Source organism: Chroicocephalus ridibundus, chromosome 6 (genome assembly GCF_963924245.1).
Source record: "Chroicocephalus ridibundus chromosome 6, bChrRid1.1, whole genome shotgun sequence".
In the NCBI taxonomy this organism is placed as follows: Eukaryota; Metazoa; Chordata; class Aves; order Charadriiformes; family Laridae; genus Chroicocephalus; species Chroicocephalus ridibundus.
Window position 1 is genome coordinate 51,257,460 of NC_086289.1, and position 15,831 is coordinate 51,273,290.

General features: G+C 42.6%; 1 protein-coding gene across 2 annotated transcripts in view; it reads right to left on the minus strand.

Moving 5' to 3' along the window:
- Nucleotides 1–15,831, minus strand: part of NYAP2 (neuronal tyrosine-phosphorylated phosphoinositide-3-kinase adaptor 2) — a 152,818-nt gene that overhangs the window by 16,792 nt on the left and 120,195 nt on the right. For both annotated transcript variants that reach the window (XM_063338539.1, XM_063338538.1), the window contains exon 6: nucleotides 11,816–11,919. In XM_063338539.1, coding sequence (XP_063194609.1) covers nucleotides 11,816–11,919 — 104 coding nt within the window. The remainder of the gene's footprint in view (nucleotides 1–11,815; nucleotides 11,920–15,831) is intronic.

A 15,831-nucleotide genomic window follows, 5' to 3' on the forward strand; every position in this document is an offset into this window, starting at 1 on the left:
ACAGAATGTTTGGTTCATTTACAGAAAACGCCTATATATAAACCCATGCTTTCATGAATTCATGCCATTTTTATTTCTGTTTTTTTCCTTTAAGAATATTATAAAATTCTTGCCCTGAGTTGAACATAAATACACACAGAAAAGGGAAAAAAAAAAAAAGGAAATAGCATGCTTCTGGCTTTTTTTTTTTTTAAATATTTTTTTAACCAAGGCACAATGTCTTCAATAGTGGTTGCAAGACTGTTTGAAATAAACTTAGCAATTGCTATTGTTCTGGTACTGCGTCCTTCTTAATGTGACTAAACTAATTGTTTGCACACAAAAGTCTCAGAACAAGTTTTAGAAGCGAATTTACAAGTTTTGGAAGAGAATAAGTAAATTTATGAGAAATGCCTTAAAGAGAGATTCCCTGAAGAGGAAGGAATGCTACCAAAAGAAATTCCTTTATAGGCAACTTACTGATGTTTGGAATGAAATTATTTCACAGGAATTATATTTGTTTAGTATTACTTTAAGTTGATACCTATTTTTAGTAGAACCATGTTCAACACTGTAAGAGCAGCTAAAAATGAGAAGGACTTACAAATAATTTACGGTTTCTTGTTGTAGGCAGACAGGAGAGTGGACTCACTGATTCAGTGTTTTATAAGTTGCAAGGGGTAGTAACTTCGGAACATCTGTTCAATGAGACCGTAAGACTTTCAAGGCGTGTATCGCCCCATCTCACCAACCTGCATAAGTCTTTTACTGTAAATATTAGTTATTAGTTTCCATATATGTCATATTAAATTCTATATACCCGTGTACAAGTCTGACTCTCAAATGAAAGGTCTGGGTGCAAAGGGCATGCTTAGCTCTTGCCCCCATGTCCGAGCCCTCTTTGCAGGGCAGTTCTCACCAACTTCCAGGGCCTCTGAAGAGTAGCTCACCTTCCAAGGAACAACGACCGACATTGTCCTCCATCAACTGCGACATCTGTCCCCACACACTTCCCTGTTGAGCTAAGACTATTTTTCAAAGCACTGAAACACGCGGTCCCAACTCTAGCGAAAACAGGCACAACGTAACAACTCCCTGAAACCACAGACCAGGCAGAGGAGATCTTCTCGTGTCTGTCCTATGCCTTTTAAAGAAATTGTAACTCCCAGTCTGAGAAACAACTAGGTAAACACAGTAAAAAAATGTTGAGCGGGAAGTGAGAACCCTCATAAATGCTGTATTTCATTCTTTGACAGAATATTGTTGTATTTGAAAAGTTTCAACAAATTCTGTGAGGGAACAAGACTCTTTCTGTACTCTGCTGGCAAGCTTACAAAGCCCATGCAAGAATAAGAAGAGATCAGAGTAAGGGAATAGCGTACTCTTCCTCCCACTCTCTTCCACCACAGCTGGAATAGGGGCAACCAAGCCAGCACTCGAGGGTGAGACAGGTATGACGACAGACTCTGGGTCTGGAGCTCAGAGACTGTCGCCCCGTTCCCATCTCTGATATCCTCGTTCTGTGGCATTACTTCTCCTAGAGCTGAACTGCTTTCACCCATCGCTGCTTCCCCCCGACACGTCTTTTTTGTGCCCCAAACCCATGCTGCTGAGTGGTATGGAGAAGGAGAGCCACCGAAGCCATGCTTGGGCCTTGGGACCTACCATGACGACAGGGTGTGCTCGGATCCACCTCTGCCTGCCCGGCTTCCCCCGCGCCATGAATCAGAGGCCACTTTGGTGGTGTGAGGACTGTCGAGTATGCACTCTCTCATGCTCTTAAATCCTGGCAAAATAGGACCCAGCAATGCTGTGACCCGCTTCTGCTGCATGGCCAGCCCAGCTGAATGCTGAAGAAAAGATGTTGGGACAGCAACAGCAGGGCTGGCTGCCACCAGAAGACAGCTTTGACACATTTGCTTCTCCTGCCAATCAGTCAGGCGTGCCTTGGAGGTGAGGGATGATGGATGTGGCAATTCCATCCACTTCAAGGTTTGCATTTTCTTTTCTTTTTCTTTTTTTTTAATAAGCGTTCTCTATTTGCAGTTTGTATATTTAGAAACAATTTGCACTGCTCTGGACCCATGCGCTGATTACGTAAGACCAGATTCAAGCTGAAACTCAACACAATGCAATGCGGAGCCTTCCCTAAAGCATTAACATTCTTGTTGCTGCTCTCATCCAAAATGTTGACAGCATATTTAGCTGGACTGACGACAGCAGAATTTTGCCTTTCTTGTGTGCAAGATACTTGTCCTTGCAGGACAAAAAAAAGCAATACCCAACTGTGTAAAGTAATCCAACTGCTCCCTCTCGTGGGCATGGGGCTCTGCTGCACTTTATAAAGGCACAAAAGCGTAGTCAGACATCCAGACTCGCAGATTTTTATCAGTGCAAAGTCCCCAGAAGACTGTGTGACACTTCAGGATACAGCTCATGCTCCGGGCACCTCTTTCTAGGCAGCGACAGTCTGTAATGACTCATCCCTGACTCTTGCGAACATTCAGCCTGAACAAGAAGGCAAAATCCTGTGGGTCTGGATGATCCAGACTTGCAAATCTGTCAAATCCAGACATCACCTCAAGCTAAAACTTGGCCCATGTCCCATCGGTGAAGTGCTCGTGCCCAGGGTTTCTCTCTGTACCCCACCAGGGGTTCCTCCATGCCAGTCCATCCTCCCAGGTAGGACCCAGAGGAGTTTCTTCCTCACACCTATATGCAAAACCAGCACCCACAAAATTCAGTCTACGTCTACATTCTTTTGTTTTTGCCTACACAGACACTAAAGCGTTCTTCACTGGAGGAGCAGAACTTCTCCATGACAGGGCCCTTTGAGAGAGAGAGATCCTTTGTAAAACGTTCCTAGTAAAATTTACCTGATTTTAGACGCTCAAATGCATTGCATTATATTAGTGGCACATAAAACTAATTAAAATCACTTTCGAAAATACAGATTGCACTCCAAATAGTTTTTGCACGTTCTAGTTTTACATAAACCAAAGCTTAAGCAATTCCTGACAGTCACATACTTACCCATCTACTCCCATCTGCAACTGCTTGCTTTCTCATCTATTACACTGAGCTTACAAACCCTTGGGGTAAGGACAGTCTTTGTTCTACACACATTGCCTACCAACACGGGGACCTTATTTATGCCTATGACTCTTAGACACCACCACAAATGTTACTGTGGTAGATCCTAGTGGCCAACATTAGGCAGGTTTTGGACGCAGTGACTAACCCAAGCCTTATTAAAGGTGATGATTAAACATAACGAGTAATTTAGTCCCTTTAAGGGAACAGCTTCACAGGCAAAAATAGAAGCTACCATCCAAAGCAATAAATAGCATATAGAAAGTCCAGACCAAACTCCCATGGGACTCTGATTACAGAGCGAGAGGCACAGGACTGTTCCCACACTGTGGACATACATTTTGAATGAAGAAAAAGATCAAGTATCCAAAAGGAACAACCCTAATCTTGGCTCCAGGAGCACAGAGACAGAGATCTCAGAGGCATTGTATGGGCTGGAGGGGAACAGTTGGCATTTACACACAGGGAGAAGAAGAAAACGATTGCCACCGTCCCATGAATTGTTTCATATGTTTTGTTATTCTACATCCAAAATACACAATAGACTTTCAAAACTTTTGAAAATTAGAGGAAAAAAGAGAAACAGAGAAAGCCATACCAGAGTAGCAATTAGTACAGTAGTTAGATACTCATTTTGAATAGGAATTTGGGACTGTATGTCCCCTGAGATCTTTACCCAGCAGCCCAGGGGGATCTTTTTTCCCCTTTGGCCCAAAAAGCAAGTACAACAGAAGCTGGATCTTTCATTGCAAATCCTTCTGCATTACTAGAACCACAAAAGCAGAATCACTAGAGTTTGGTCTAGCTTCAGATCGTGACTCTTCAATCAGTGCATCTAGCAAATATCTGAAGTACTGAGCGGTGACACGGGTTTATGCTATGTAGCAGACACAAATTCCCTTATTAGCATGCTTTTTTTTTTGGTTTGTTACCATTTCCCTAGTATTCAAACTGGATGAAAGAGTACTTCAGTCCACAGAGTTCTCCATCACCTGCAATGACTGTATTTCTCTCACCTAATGGGAGTTAAAAAAAAGACTGCTGCGATCAGACACGGAGCAGCAGAGCTTGATTCATAGGTGCTCATTTTTCAGCAGCAGAATTCATTAAATGCAGCAGCCAGGAACCCGGCCCTGCTAAGATGCCCAACAACTGCAGCGCGTTTACTGACTGCTTTGAACCCCTGTACACTGTTGCTGGGGCAAATGGCAACTTCAGGCTGAGAATAATAGAAGAGCACAGATGCTTTGTTTATGCTCACAGAGTAACACAGAGCCCATATGCTTTCAGATGCACATTTGCCAACTAAAGCATGATAATGTCAATTCATTGGGGAAGTATTTTGTCTAGGTGCCTTCGAAAATAATTATAGCCATAATAATAACAATTTACCCTTCTTGCATTTATTAATTACAGGGTGAACACAATGCTTACAAGGCCCACAAAAACTCTAATATGCTTTGTATACACAATTAAAGCTAGAGACATTAAGAGTTGGGCTTGTGATATGTAGCTGACCCAGTACAGAGTTGTTCATGCACTTAGGCATGAGACAAATACCGAGCAGCTTTGCTGCAGAGAACTCAGTACCTGTCAAAATTCAGCTCTAAATTACCTCTCTTAAGTTTCGCAAATGTCTTACAATGAGCTCGTACTGCACTTGAACTGCAGGGTATTGCTCTAAGAATGCATGTGGAAAGGCATCAGTTTTAATGCTAAAAATTTGTTTCACAATAAAACGTGTGTGTTTTAATTGCATTTTGGTTAGTACCTAAATATTGAGTCTTAAGCAAAACATTACTTAAGCTGTTGTGTGGAAGAATTTGGGATTTAACAGGTGAGGCTGGTTGCAAGCTCCCTCCCTCCCTCATGGCAGCTGCTGTGGCGCAAGGCTGTGCGTGGTGGTGGCACCCATGGAGAGAGTGCAGCCACCCCTCTGCGGGCACGCAAGGACCAGCAAGGAACACGGCTCACAACGATCTCCGCACAAGGTTCTTGCAACTAATTGACGCAACATTTATGAGTGCAGCCAGCAGGGACAGAAAAAACCCCAACACATCAGCCCAGTCTTCCTAAAATAATTTATCTCCCCGAAAATTCGGGTGAGGTTCCTACGGGATCTGAACAGGCTTTACCTGTCCCTAAGCCGGGCAGGGCTTTGTCACCTTTTGTCAGGCTTTTTGTGCCGAGCAGGAGCCCCGCCAGCCGGGCAGACGGGGCAGCGCCCTCGCTGCCGGGGAAACCCCCCCGTTCCCTCCGGCCCAGCGCAGCCGCTCCCCTGCAGCCCCGCCGCCGCCTCCCGGCGACCCGAGACGCCAACGGGGACCCGAGACCCCCCCCGCCCCCGCCGCGGGGACCGCGCGGCCGGACCCCTCCCGGCGCGGGGCGGCGCGCGGCCGCCAGGCGGCGCCACGGTGTCGCCGAGCGGGGCGGGGCGGGGCCGGGCGCGTCCCGCCCCCCCGCAGCGGGCTGTGACCCGCCCGCCCGGGGCATCGCGGGGATCCGAGCCGCGACAGACGCGGGTGTCCCCCGCACGCGTCCCCACCTCAGCCCGGTCCCGCCCGGCGGGCATCCGGCGTCCCGTTCCCGGCCCTGGGAAAGGTACGGCTTTTGCTAGTCCTTTCGGAGTATTCCAAATCGTCCATTCTGAACAGCTGTTAAAGTGCATTTTCGCCCGGGACCGCTCAGGCACAGACCCAGACAATACAGAGGGTATTTTCTTATGGTCTTGCTGAACGTAAACTAGCGTGCATTATATCTGTCTCAGGCCAACTGTAAACAAATACGACGACAAAACCCCTTCCAGTTGCATATTTAAAGTAGAAATTCTGCTTTCTACTTCTCTACCTACGTTAACACATTAGAAAACTCTGCTGGAAAAATCCTGGTCTGTTGCTTTCAGGACTCCACAAAGCTTGGATTTCCATTTCCTTGGAACAGCGTCCTTAGTGGGCGTCAGACAGCAAGCCAACAGCCATCCCAACACGGGTTATGCTCTCCCCTGGCCACTGCTAGCCAGGCTGACTACCAAGTTCAGCAGCAGGGAAGATGCCAAAAGCACGTCATTTCAATGATTAACCATAGGTAGGACGCAGACGTACCACCCGTATAGCTTCTCCCTAACACTCAGCACCCATGGATCAAGTCGGAAAAGGTATAAATGTCTATTACCCACCTGGAAATTTTAATGATTGTTATCTATTCAGTGGTAAATGTCCAGGAACCTCTAACATGGACAGACCAGGAATGATCCCAGCCAGCTTTCCACAACCGACAGAGGTGGTTAAATTAGGAGGATAAATTACCAGGTTATCAAAGATGGTCACTGAGGCACTGAGGTTTAGATAGGCGAATCCCTTCTGCAGGTGTCCCTCTTCATGCGGGGAACCTATATTATACTCCTGATTTAGACATCTCAGAGGTAGGTAGGGTAGATCTCAGCTAAATAGCACGCTTGGTCCTTTATATAAGTCTGTTTCGTTATTTAGCTACCTAAATACAAATTTAAGGAGCCAACTTGTATCTAAAATTCTTGCCTGTCAAAGATATGTAGTCAAACTACGGATGGATTCATTTGGTACAGAACAATAATTACATGGTCAAGTCCATTCTGTGAATGGGAGGCCTTTCCCTTTTGCTACATTATATTCAGAGAAATCACAAAATAAGTGGAAGCTCTCCTCAGTTTTGGAAGGTAATGGTTAGTTTGTCCATCACATGGGCCTTCTGGGTCATGTTCAGTGATGGGGTCCTATGGGGGAAGAAACATGCCGTCTCAACTTGCTGGGGGCTCAGGCAACTACCGGGCAAGCAATGAACTGAGCTGCATTTTTTTTGGAAAAAATAAGCCACAGAAAATTTCAGTGTTGATTCTGACGTATTTTCTAGCTTTTCCTTCATTCCTTCAATGCCAGTTGAAACTGCTTAATTCATAGCTGTCCATGTATCTTCATTCCTTCCTCTGAGTTATTCCTTCTAATCTCAGCATGGCTTCTGGATTTTACTTTGATCATCACTGTACAAAGTTTAAATCTTTCTGTGCTTAAATTGCAGCTAGATATCACTGCCCAGTCCTCCCCACAAGAAGACACCAGACCTTTAGAAGCATGCAAACCTTCAGAAATAAGGTAGCATACCTCGAGGAGACAACAGTAAAGGACAGTGCTGTCTTCCTGCTGAAAAGCAAGTAACTAACTGGCAGCATGAAAAGAGGCTGCATGTTTACAGATAAGATACATAGTTCTGTGAAAATCTGTCTGAAAATAGGCTCTGCTTTGCAGAAAAGCTGAAATACCATATTGTAACCATCAGGGGTTTTGCTTTCAGAGGGTGTATTTTCCTTCAGATTGTGGGTCTTCGTTACAAACATGCACTGTTGTGCTGCTATGCAGCTTAATACACGTGATTTTACAATAGCTGTCTACATCTTAATGCAAACGAATTTCACTTTGCAAAATTCCTTTGCAGCAAAAAAATCTAGCAATAGTTACATTGTCTCCTTTTTCTTAGAATGGAAACCAGTGGGGTTTTTGGTGTGCAGAAGGCTGTTTGGGAGAAACCTGGCAGTGATGTAGAGATGATTTTATGTACATTAAAAATACGAATGTAAGATGCTTTGCTCTCCAGCAGAGGGACTTCCACAGTGCAGGTTGCTTGAAATGTTTTCTTCTTTTGTGACAGGCATGCTCAGTGCACACTTATTCTGCATGCGACAGGGATTTTTGAGTCCACCCATAGAGTGTAATCCTTTGTTAGCCTGAGATGAAGATGTGGAGAATGAGAGGATGCAGGGAAACATCATTGTTCATAGCGATACCTGTGACTCCAAATCCTGCTTACTTTACATAAGTGAACGATTTTTTTTGCTATGGGGGTGTCCTGACATAGAATAGAATCATAGAGTCATCTAGGTTGGAAGGGATCTTTAAGACCATCAACCTAACCATCAGCCTAATACTGACAAAACCACCACTAAACCATGTCCCTCAGCACCACCTCTACCCATCTTTTAAATACCTCCAGAGATGGCAATTCCACCACTTCCCTGGGCAGCCTGTTCCAGTGCTTGATAACCCTTTTGGTGAAGAAATTTTTCCTAATATCCACTCTAAACCATGACTGAGCATTTACCACTGCAGGGTAAAACATCACCAACAGAAGTCTCAGGCACCAGCACAGAGGATACAGAAACATATGTGATGAGTTATTCATTGGGGCATCCTTGGACCATGTTTATTCTACTTTATAAACTTCACAAAGTGGTTAACTTTTACTGTTCTCTGTCCACTTAGATGGCTACAAATGACTGGTACTTGTTTTCATTTCCATATAAAGGCCAAAATCAGATAGACTTTTACTACTTCTAATTTTATTCACACATTTCTTATCTCTAAGATATAAATTATACATACTTTCTAGAACATTTTTCCATTCCCTGTAAGCTCTCTGCTAACATCAGAGAATATCTACAAGGCGTTACGTTTCGTGATATCTACAATGCTTCTCTGCTACTTACACTCCTCTCTTTAAGATATTTATATTAAGATACTTATTTAGGAAATATAGCTATATGCCACTTCCTAAGCTCAAACACATTCCATGCTTCTGCCATACTACAGCTCCAAGCTCTCCACTTGAATTCCTCTGCTACTCCCTTAATTTCTTAAACTTTGTCCTTACACTGTCAATAACTTCAATTCCAAGATAAACTTACATTTATCTTTCGGTTTAAATTGAGTCAATTCACGAGGTCATCCATGGTTAATTCCTGCAACCAGCTCTTTCAAAATGCCCTCACCCTTTACCAGAACTAAGTATGGAACAACATGCTCTCGATCTGGCTCAGCCTGTTGGTACCTTCTGGCTGCTGCTGCTACACTACAGAATTTTAGTGTTCTCCATCAGAGACCAGCCGCATAATTCATCTCTTTGTAAGCTCTTTCTTTTTATTTATAAGTGATCAGTATAATGCTTACCATCAGTACACCATAAATATGTTCTGTGAATATTAACTGGTTGATCCTCAAAATTCCTACACCAATAAACAAATAAGAAAATAAGGCATAGGGGTGTTAAATGTCAATAGTTACAAAATTAGTCGATATTTGTTTGGAATTATAATTTAGGTTTCCTTAGCTCAGACCTATTGTTGATCACTAAGCGTCCTCACCACTTCCTTGAATGATTCTGTATTCTTGAGAACTCAGTTGCAAATCTGATTTTTTCCCCCAAGTTAAACATTTTGAAAAAAAATCAGTTTGGGGTCCATGAAGATTTGAGAAAACTGACTAACAGTAATCTGCCCTTTCCCAGAGCTTGTATCCCTGTATGAATGTTAGCTGTGCCCATCTCCTCAACACAAAGAGATGGATAACAGGATGTGTCCTCTTAATCTTTTGGGAAGTCTGCCTGCTGATTAGGATGTGGTTAAGGAAACCAGTATCAATACAATCAATAGCCACAGCACACGAAGAGAAATACCCTGTATGCCACGATCTGTCCCATTCAGAATGGGCTAACAACCCAGCTATTTACAAACACATTCCACCTGTCATAGATTAAGACAGAATAGGTGTATAAAGAACACAAAGTAATGTTTGTATCTGCCACGGAGATAATGAGACTTTCGTCATTCCACTGGAATCAGGGTCAAATCCACACCTTTAAAAAATGATGCCATCCTAATAAATGACGACTTAATAGATGGACAGTAAGAGATTGACAGCTTGAAGGGAAGACTTTCTGGGAGAAAAAACTTTTGGTAGTTTTTCTTGTTTTTCATGAAGCCTCATCCATACCAATAAATTATTCAATTAACAAGATCACTCTCTGCAGTCACTTGACAATTCCTCTTATCATCCTTGTTCCTTTCTTCTGTATGAAGTGAGGTGGATTTTTCCTCCACAGTTTCAGTGAACCCTGGCTGCAGCTTCTAAGAGGCTCATTATCTCTTCTATCACATCAGCTTCTGCTTTCAAGGCTTATTGTTTAGTTCTTAATATAAACTGAGAGAACTAAAATCCCTTCAAAACACCCAAGGTGCCTTTGCCACTGAGTAACCAGCAAAGCATCGTGTCTGCTCTAAGACCCATTTAATCAAAAATCACATACTACATGAACACTGGGACATTCAAAACCTTTGGAAGTAAAATTACCCTAATTTCTTCCTTAGATGAAGGAACACTTGACATGGTATTTAAATGGGCTGTCATTTTGAATCTCCATTATGAATTTGATTTTCTTATGTAAAACAGGCTTTAGAAATGTGCATGGTTCTGTTAGATATTGTGTCCAGCCAGGCTCAGAAGTAATAGAATAGCATCAGTTTTTCAGGTTAAAGGATTTTAACCTATATGGACTAGGCTACCCAAATAGAACCTTCCCAACACGTAGTTAGCTGTCTGGGTTGAATAAATCAATCATACTCTTCTTGTCTCTACTTTGGTCAAGACCTTCTAGAAGCAACTCACCAAGCTACAAACAACTTAAATACGTGATTATTGCAAAGCAGTCCTCAGGGAGTTTTCCACTCAAATCTCATTGAAATTCAATAGGATTACTGGGACCAATTCCCTGAAAGCCAACTGAAAATTCATCATCTAAAGTAAGGGTGTTTGTGTGTGTGTGCATACATATATGTATGTGCACATATATACATATATGTTTACCTTTCTTTGTGCATAGATATACCCACACACATACACAGTGTTGCGTAGGCACGTACACACAAGCGATACAATACTGGAGTGCTTTGAGCTTGACAGAAGGCATTCACATTGTGTTTAAGTGAAACCTCTTCTCTCAATTGCTACTCTCAGCAGTTAGTTCTGTCAAACTAATAATACAGGTCTGCGCAGCAAAATGATACAATATCAGTATTAGCATATAAAATAAAGGTAAGTATAGGTTTCCCGTGTCTTTATTTCCTTTCCATTTTCTCGCTATTGCAGAAATTTGCCAAACCCAAACACTTTCATTTCTTTCTCAAGGGTCTATGTGGCATTTTTGTTTTTGATTAAGAAAAAAACCCACGTATCTCTGTTAAAGATACAAGGACATGTTCCTCCTTTGATTTGGTTTTCGATTCCCAACAATATACAATAAATAGAACTACTACAGTGGACTATTTAATAGTCCTGTAAGCATTACGTGGCCTATAGCTGAAGAGAGTCTAGCTGCCTTAACTAAACAAAATAACTTGCTGTAAGAGCAGTTTTCAGGACAGTGATAAATCATAGTGTAATACAATCATGCATTAAGCTCAAAACAAATGTGAGACTGGCACAAATATTAAAGTACATCTGGGCAGAAGTCAGGTATGTACAAGTCATTGACAAACATTGGTGCAAGTGCTTTAGACAAGACATTTAAAAGAAATTTACATAAAAACATAGACTAAATTTATCAAAGTTTGATAAATTTTAAAGACAGTAAAAAAGTACAGAAAACATGAAAAAATAAAAAACCCAGCCAATTCATACAGTACAGTTTTACTACATTTATATTACAGAATGAAGACAGAAAAGGATACAAGGAATTAAGAGCAAAGAAAATTCCACTGGCTGTGGCCAGGGGAATTTCATTGCCAATGAGAGATGCGCACACACAGATGCACGCACACGCACAGAAAATAAAGACAAAAACCAAAAAAATCATTTACTGTTACAAATGACAGACACAGAGGTGAGAAACATTTGGCATGTTGTAGCACATGAAGTCATTCACGATTGGCTAACGATGGTACCTGGCTCGGCTGAAGATCACTGGCTTGCCTGAGCGGAGTAACAGATGGAGGAGGCACACCTGATGTGGACGCAGACCGACCTAATCTGCAACTTGATTTAGGCTCTGTGAAGGAAGAGAGAAGAAAATACACCAGTGAACAGGAAGTGGGTTACTGCTACAGTCAACTGAAATGTGGTGGACCCAGGATTCCCTTGAAACAGAGAGTCCAGGCTTGGATTCTAGTTAAAGTCTTGGGCTTTTGGTTGAATCATCAACAGAAGTTGAGATCAAAAGAAGGGGGATTAAGACAGAACCCATCCCATGTCCTGGCCTCTTTCCTCTCCTGAAGTATAGAGCATAAAACAGAAGACAGACAGGAAGCATATAAAGGAAACCTTTTTGTTGCCCCCCCTAGTGCCTTTTTCTACTCCTCATAAAATACGGCAGTGATTAAGGGAGTTACAGCAGCTTCTGGTTTCATCTCTCCATCCCAGAGCTCAGGGAGGTGGTAGCCCAAAGACGGACTGTGCTAAGGGAAAGCATGAAATGCCAGAAAATGAAGGACGTAGCGTATAAAAGTGGTGAGGATACTGTCGCACTTGTGGATTTGCAATGACACCAAAAATACTTGGAAATCTGATGTTAATGGCAAGGAATTGAGAGATAGAAAGTAGGAAGAAAGGAGAGAAATCAGAACATCAACAGTGGCAAATTCTGAAGTCAGTTCCCCAGAACAAGGCAATTACAGAAGTAGAGGTTGCTGTGAGAGAAAGCTCTATCCCAGAGAAGAACTGCACAGAAATTACACAGTTATTTCATTTTCCTTCTGCTGTTGTACGTGGAGGCATTTCTCGGAAGGCTCCCCCTTGATTTCCAGTGCAGGTTACTACTGTTAACATACTGACACGAAGGTGACCGTGCAGCTCAGGAGTCCTTAATGGAGGTTTTTGTGTCTGAGCCATGCCGACAGCAGTGTGCTACCCCAGTGTTCAACATCCCACATCTGGTCTAGAAGAAACTGTCTTTTCCTCAGAAAATGGTCTTCCTGTTTCTGCCTAAGACAAATATTTGTCCCTTCATTTCCTGCTCATGGCCGAGGAAACATCTCAGCCCATGATTTTTGGCTCAGATGAACATGTTCATTGTCCTCATGTTTTACAAGCCTTCCTCCCAACCCTGCTCCTGTCTTTTCTATTTAGTGGGCAAACACTGAGACCAAGGACATTTGCACTTAGCAGACACACTTTGTACAATAACAGACTCTCAAATTCAGCACTGATAGTACCACTTTACCATGAATAGCAAGTATTTATAATAATACCATGCCTCCTTACAATGGGTTTAAAGAATTCCTCAATTCAATCTCACGTTCTCAAGAAGAGCGGAAGGACCTATGGGTCATGCAATCCTGGTGTAGCAGGTTTGCCTTTGCACATGTTTTATCGCATACCTTTTGCTCGTGTCTCTCTGAAATGTATTTTCTCATGCCTCATTTACGCTGATGCTTTGTTTGTGGTTGGTTTATACTAATATCTCTATTTCCTGCATGGATCTCGAGTATCATCACTAGCCACTGGTTGGGCCATTGCTGGAAACGAATAAGATGTCCATCACTATCCTTAAGGTCACTTGGCACATCTTGGAAACTTGAGGACAGCTGGCACATTACACCACCTACCAGCAACATGCTGAAATGTGTTCCTCCAATCTCACTGATGCTTTTTCATTGTCACCTTAAACGCTTATTTTTCTTGGATGTTTCAGAACTCAATAGGGCATGGAGAAGAGCTATCCACTTAAGCTGGAGCACTTAGACCAATGAAAGCATCTGTATGGCTGAATATTCATCAACTAAATATTAATAGGTTGGTTAACATCCAGCTGGCTGAGCAGCAAAAATATTTATGCTGTTCAACAAATGCATTATTCAATTCACTCATTCCTAGTCAGTCTGTAAACATACCACGAGTCAACTCGGCAATAAGCATGCAGAAAGGAGCAGACTGATCTCCCCCATAACCTTGCATTTTGTACATAATCTGTTGTTTTGCTTTTTTTGGACTTGGGCAGTTATTCTGAAGGTTTGATTAGATTTGGTCTTGTTCTGATTTCACACTGTCTGTGTGCCAGACTTCTGACTGTTTCTTTTAGTAATATAGATAATGGATCTCATGTCTCTTCCCTCCTGGAATTTTGCTGGGGTTTCAGAGAGGACAAGAATTGGGGGTTTTGTGGTTGTTTTTCCCTACCGCTAAATAGAGATTCTGCTTTTGCTGTGACAAGCAGAATCAGACACCCAGCATGTAAAAAACTCCAAGGCGCTGTCTGCCATTGCTTCGGAATTGGGTTTTTTTGGTTTTGTTTTGTTTTTTTCTTTGGGAAAGCAGAGAGAAGTGTCATAATTTCCAATTTGGATATATGTGCAACAACAAGAGATTACCATTTCCTTGCCAAAGAGACTCCTTTCATCTGGCATCAAAGAAATAAAAACCTATCACACACAGATGAAGTATTAGTTCCTTTATCTCCCTGTAATATATGTTACAGAATTAAGGAAACTATTGCAATTTCCATAATGATCCTCACCAAAAGAGGTTTCAGAGATGGCTCCAACTAGCTTTCTTATAAATTTAGGAAGTTGGGTTATGCAGTGAAAGGGAAATGTGTTTTGTTTTTTAATTGCCATTCCATTGGTCTCAGTGGGAATAGTTTTAGATGAAATAAATACTCCATTCTACTGTAATTAGTGCTCTGAGTAACATCTTCACACTGCACACTGCTGTGGGGAAAAAAGTATCCATAAATGGTCTGTTGCTTAAGTGATGCCCAACTCCCTGCTCTGAATTCTGCAGCATGTTATTTTTCAGCTGTGGACAGCTTATGCTCTGCACTGAGGCTAACTGGATTTCCATCACTTCAAAATAATAATGATCACTTCAAATAATAACTTCTGCTTTGGGCTATCTAAAAATAGTAAGAGGTCTCCTTACATAATTATGTCCACTGTCCAGTTACCTTCATTACCTTGACCTCTTGGTTTTCACGTTTTAAATGATCATTTCAGCCTGCCTGAAAGGCCTGCATATTGATACTGATTCCGGTTCTGGAATGAAAATGGGTTTTCCTATTTACTGCTGAGAATCTTGAAGGAAGACCAACTTCTGCCAGCAAATCTCAGGGACGGTTTCTAGTGTTTAATTCATGTTTATCTCATGTGGACAATATTGAGATAGCTCAGTATTAACATCTGAAATGAGCAGTCTTGAGACTTCTTGAAAAGTCCCCTTTGCAACAGTAACGCATGGTGCGGAGCAGAGTTTTATCAGCCAGCCTGATAAGCACACAGGGAAGGCTCCATACTGATACAGTTAGCACAGCACCACATCTCTGCACTGTGCTTCACTTCATGGTGCAGGTGGATCCTCTGGTTCTAAAAGAGGGTTCCGCCTGAAAGAGGGTTCCAGAGACTCCACTCCAAACACAGGACCCTGTCTGCATCCACACCTAGGGGCCTTTTGACACCACTGTATGCCACTCAGGTGCTGACAAGGGCTAACAGCCTACTTCCAAGCTAGGGAACTCATAGGCATATGTCTAAGTGCTTTACTGGACCGGGGCCAGGGGATGCAGTGCACTTGAGTAGCCATTAGAGATGCCTGTTTGAATTCAGGGTAGCTAGAGAGCTGCACAAAAATGCTCGTAAGAGTCAGTTGCTGTATTTAACTGATGAAACTTTGGTGGTATTATTTTGCACAGCTTCAAATGACGCATTCCTCACACCGTGCCATATTATGAAAAGCTCACTGCTCACTAAGTGCCTGAACCACCCCCAGGAGCCAGGTGCAGATGCAGGGTAATGCTAGTAGGGGATGGTGGGTCAGCTGCGTCTCAGTCCCCTGTTACGTCACCCACAGCAGCCACAACACTCCCAACAATGCTAGCGGCTGGGACCACAGCCACCTCAGCATGAAGTAAACCCACAGATTTAGTCAGCTGCAATGGGACCAGCATTAGTGGATGGACTCTCAGGTTTAA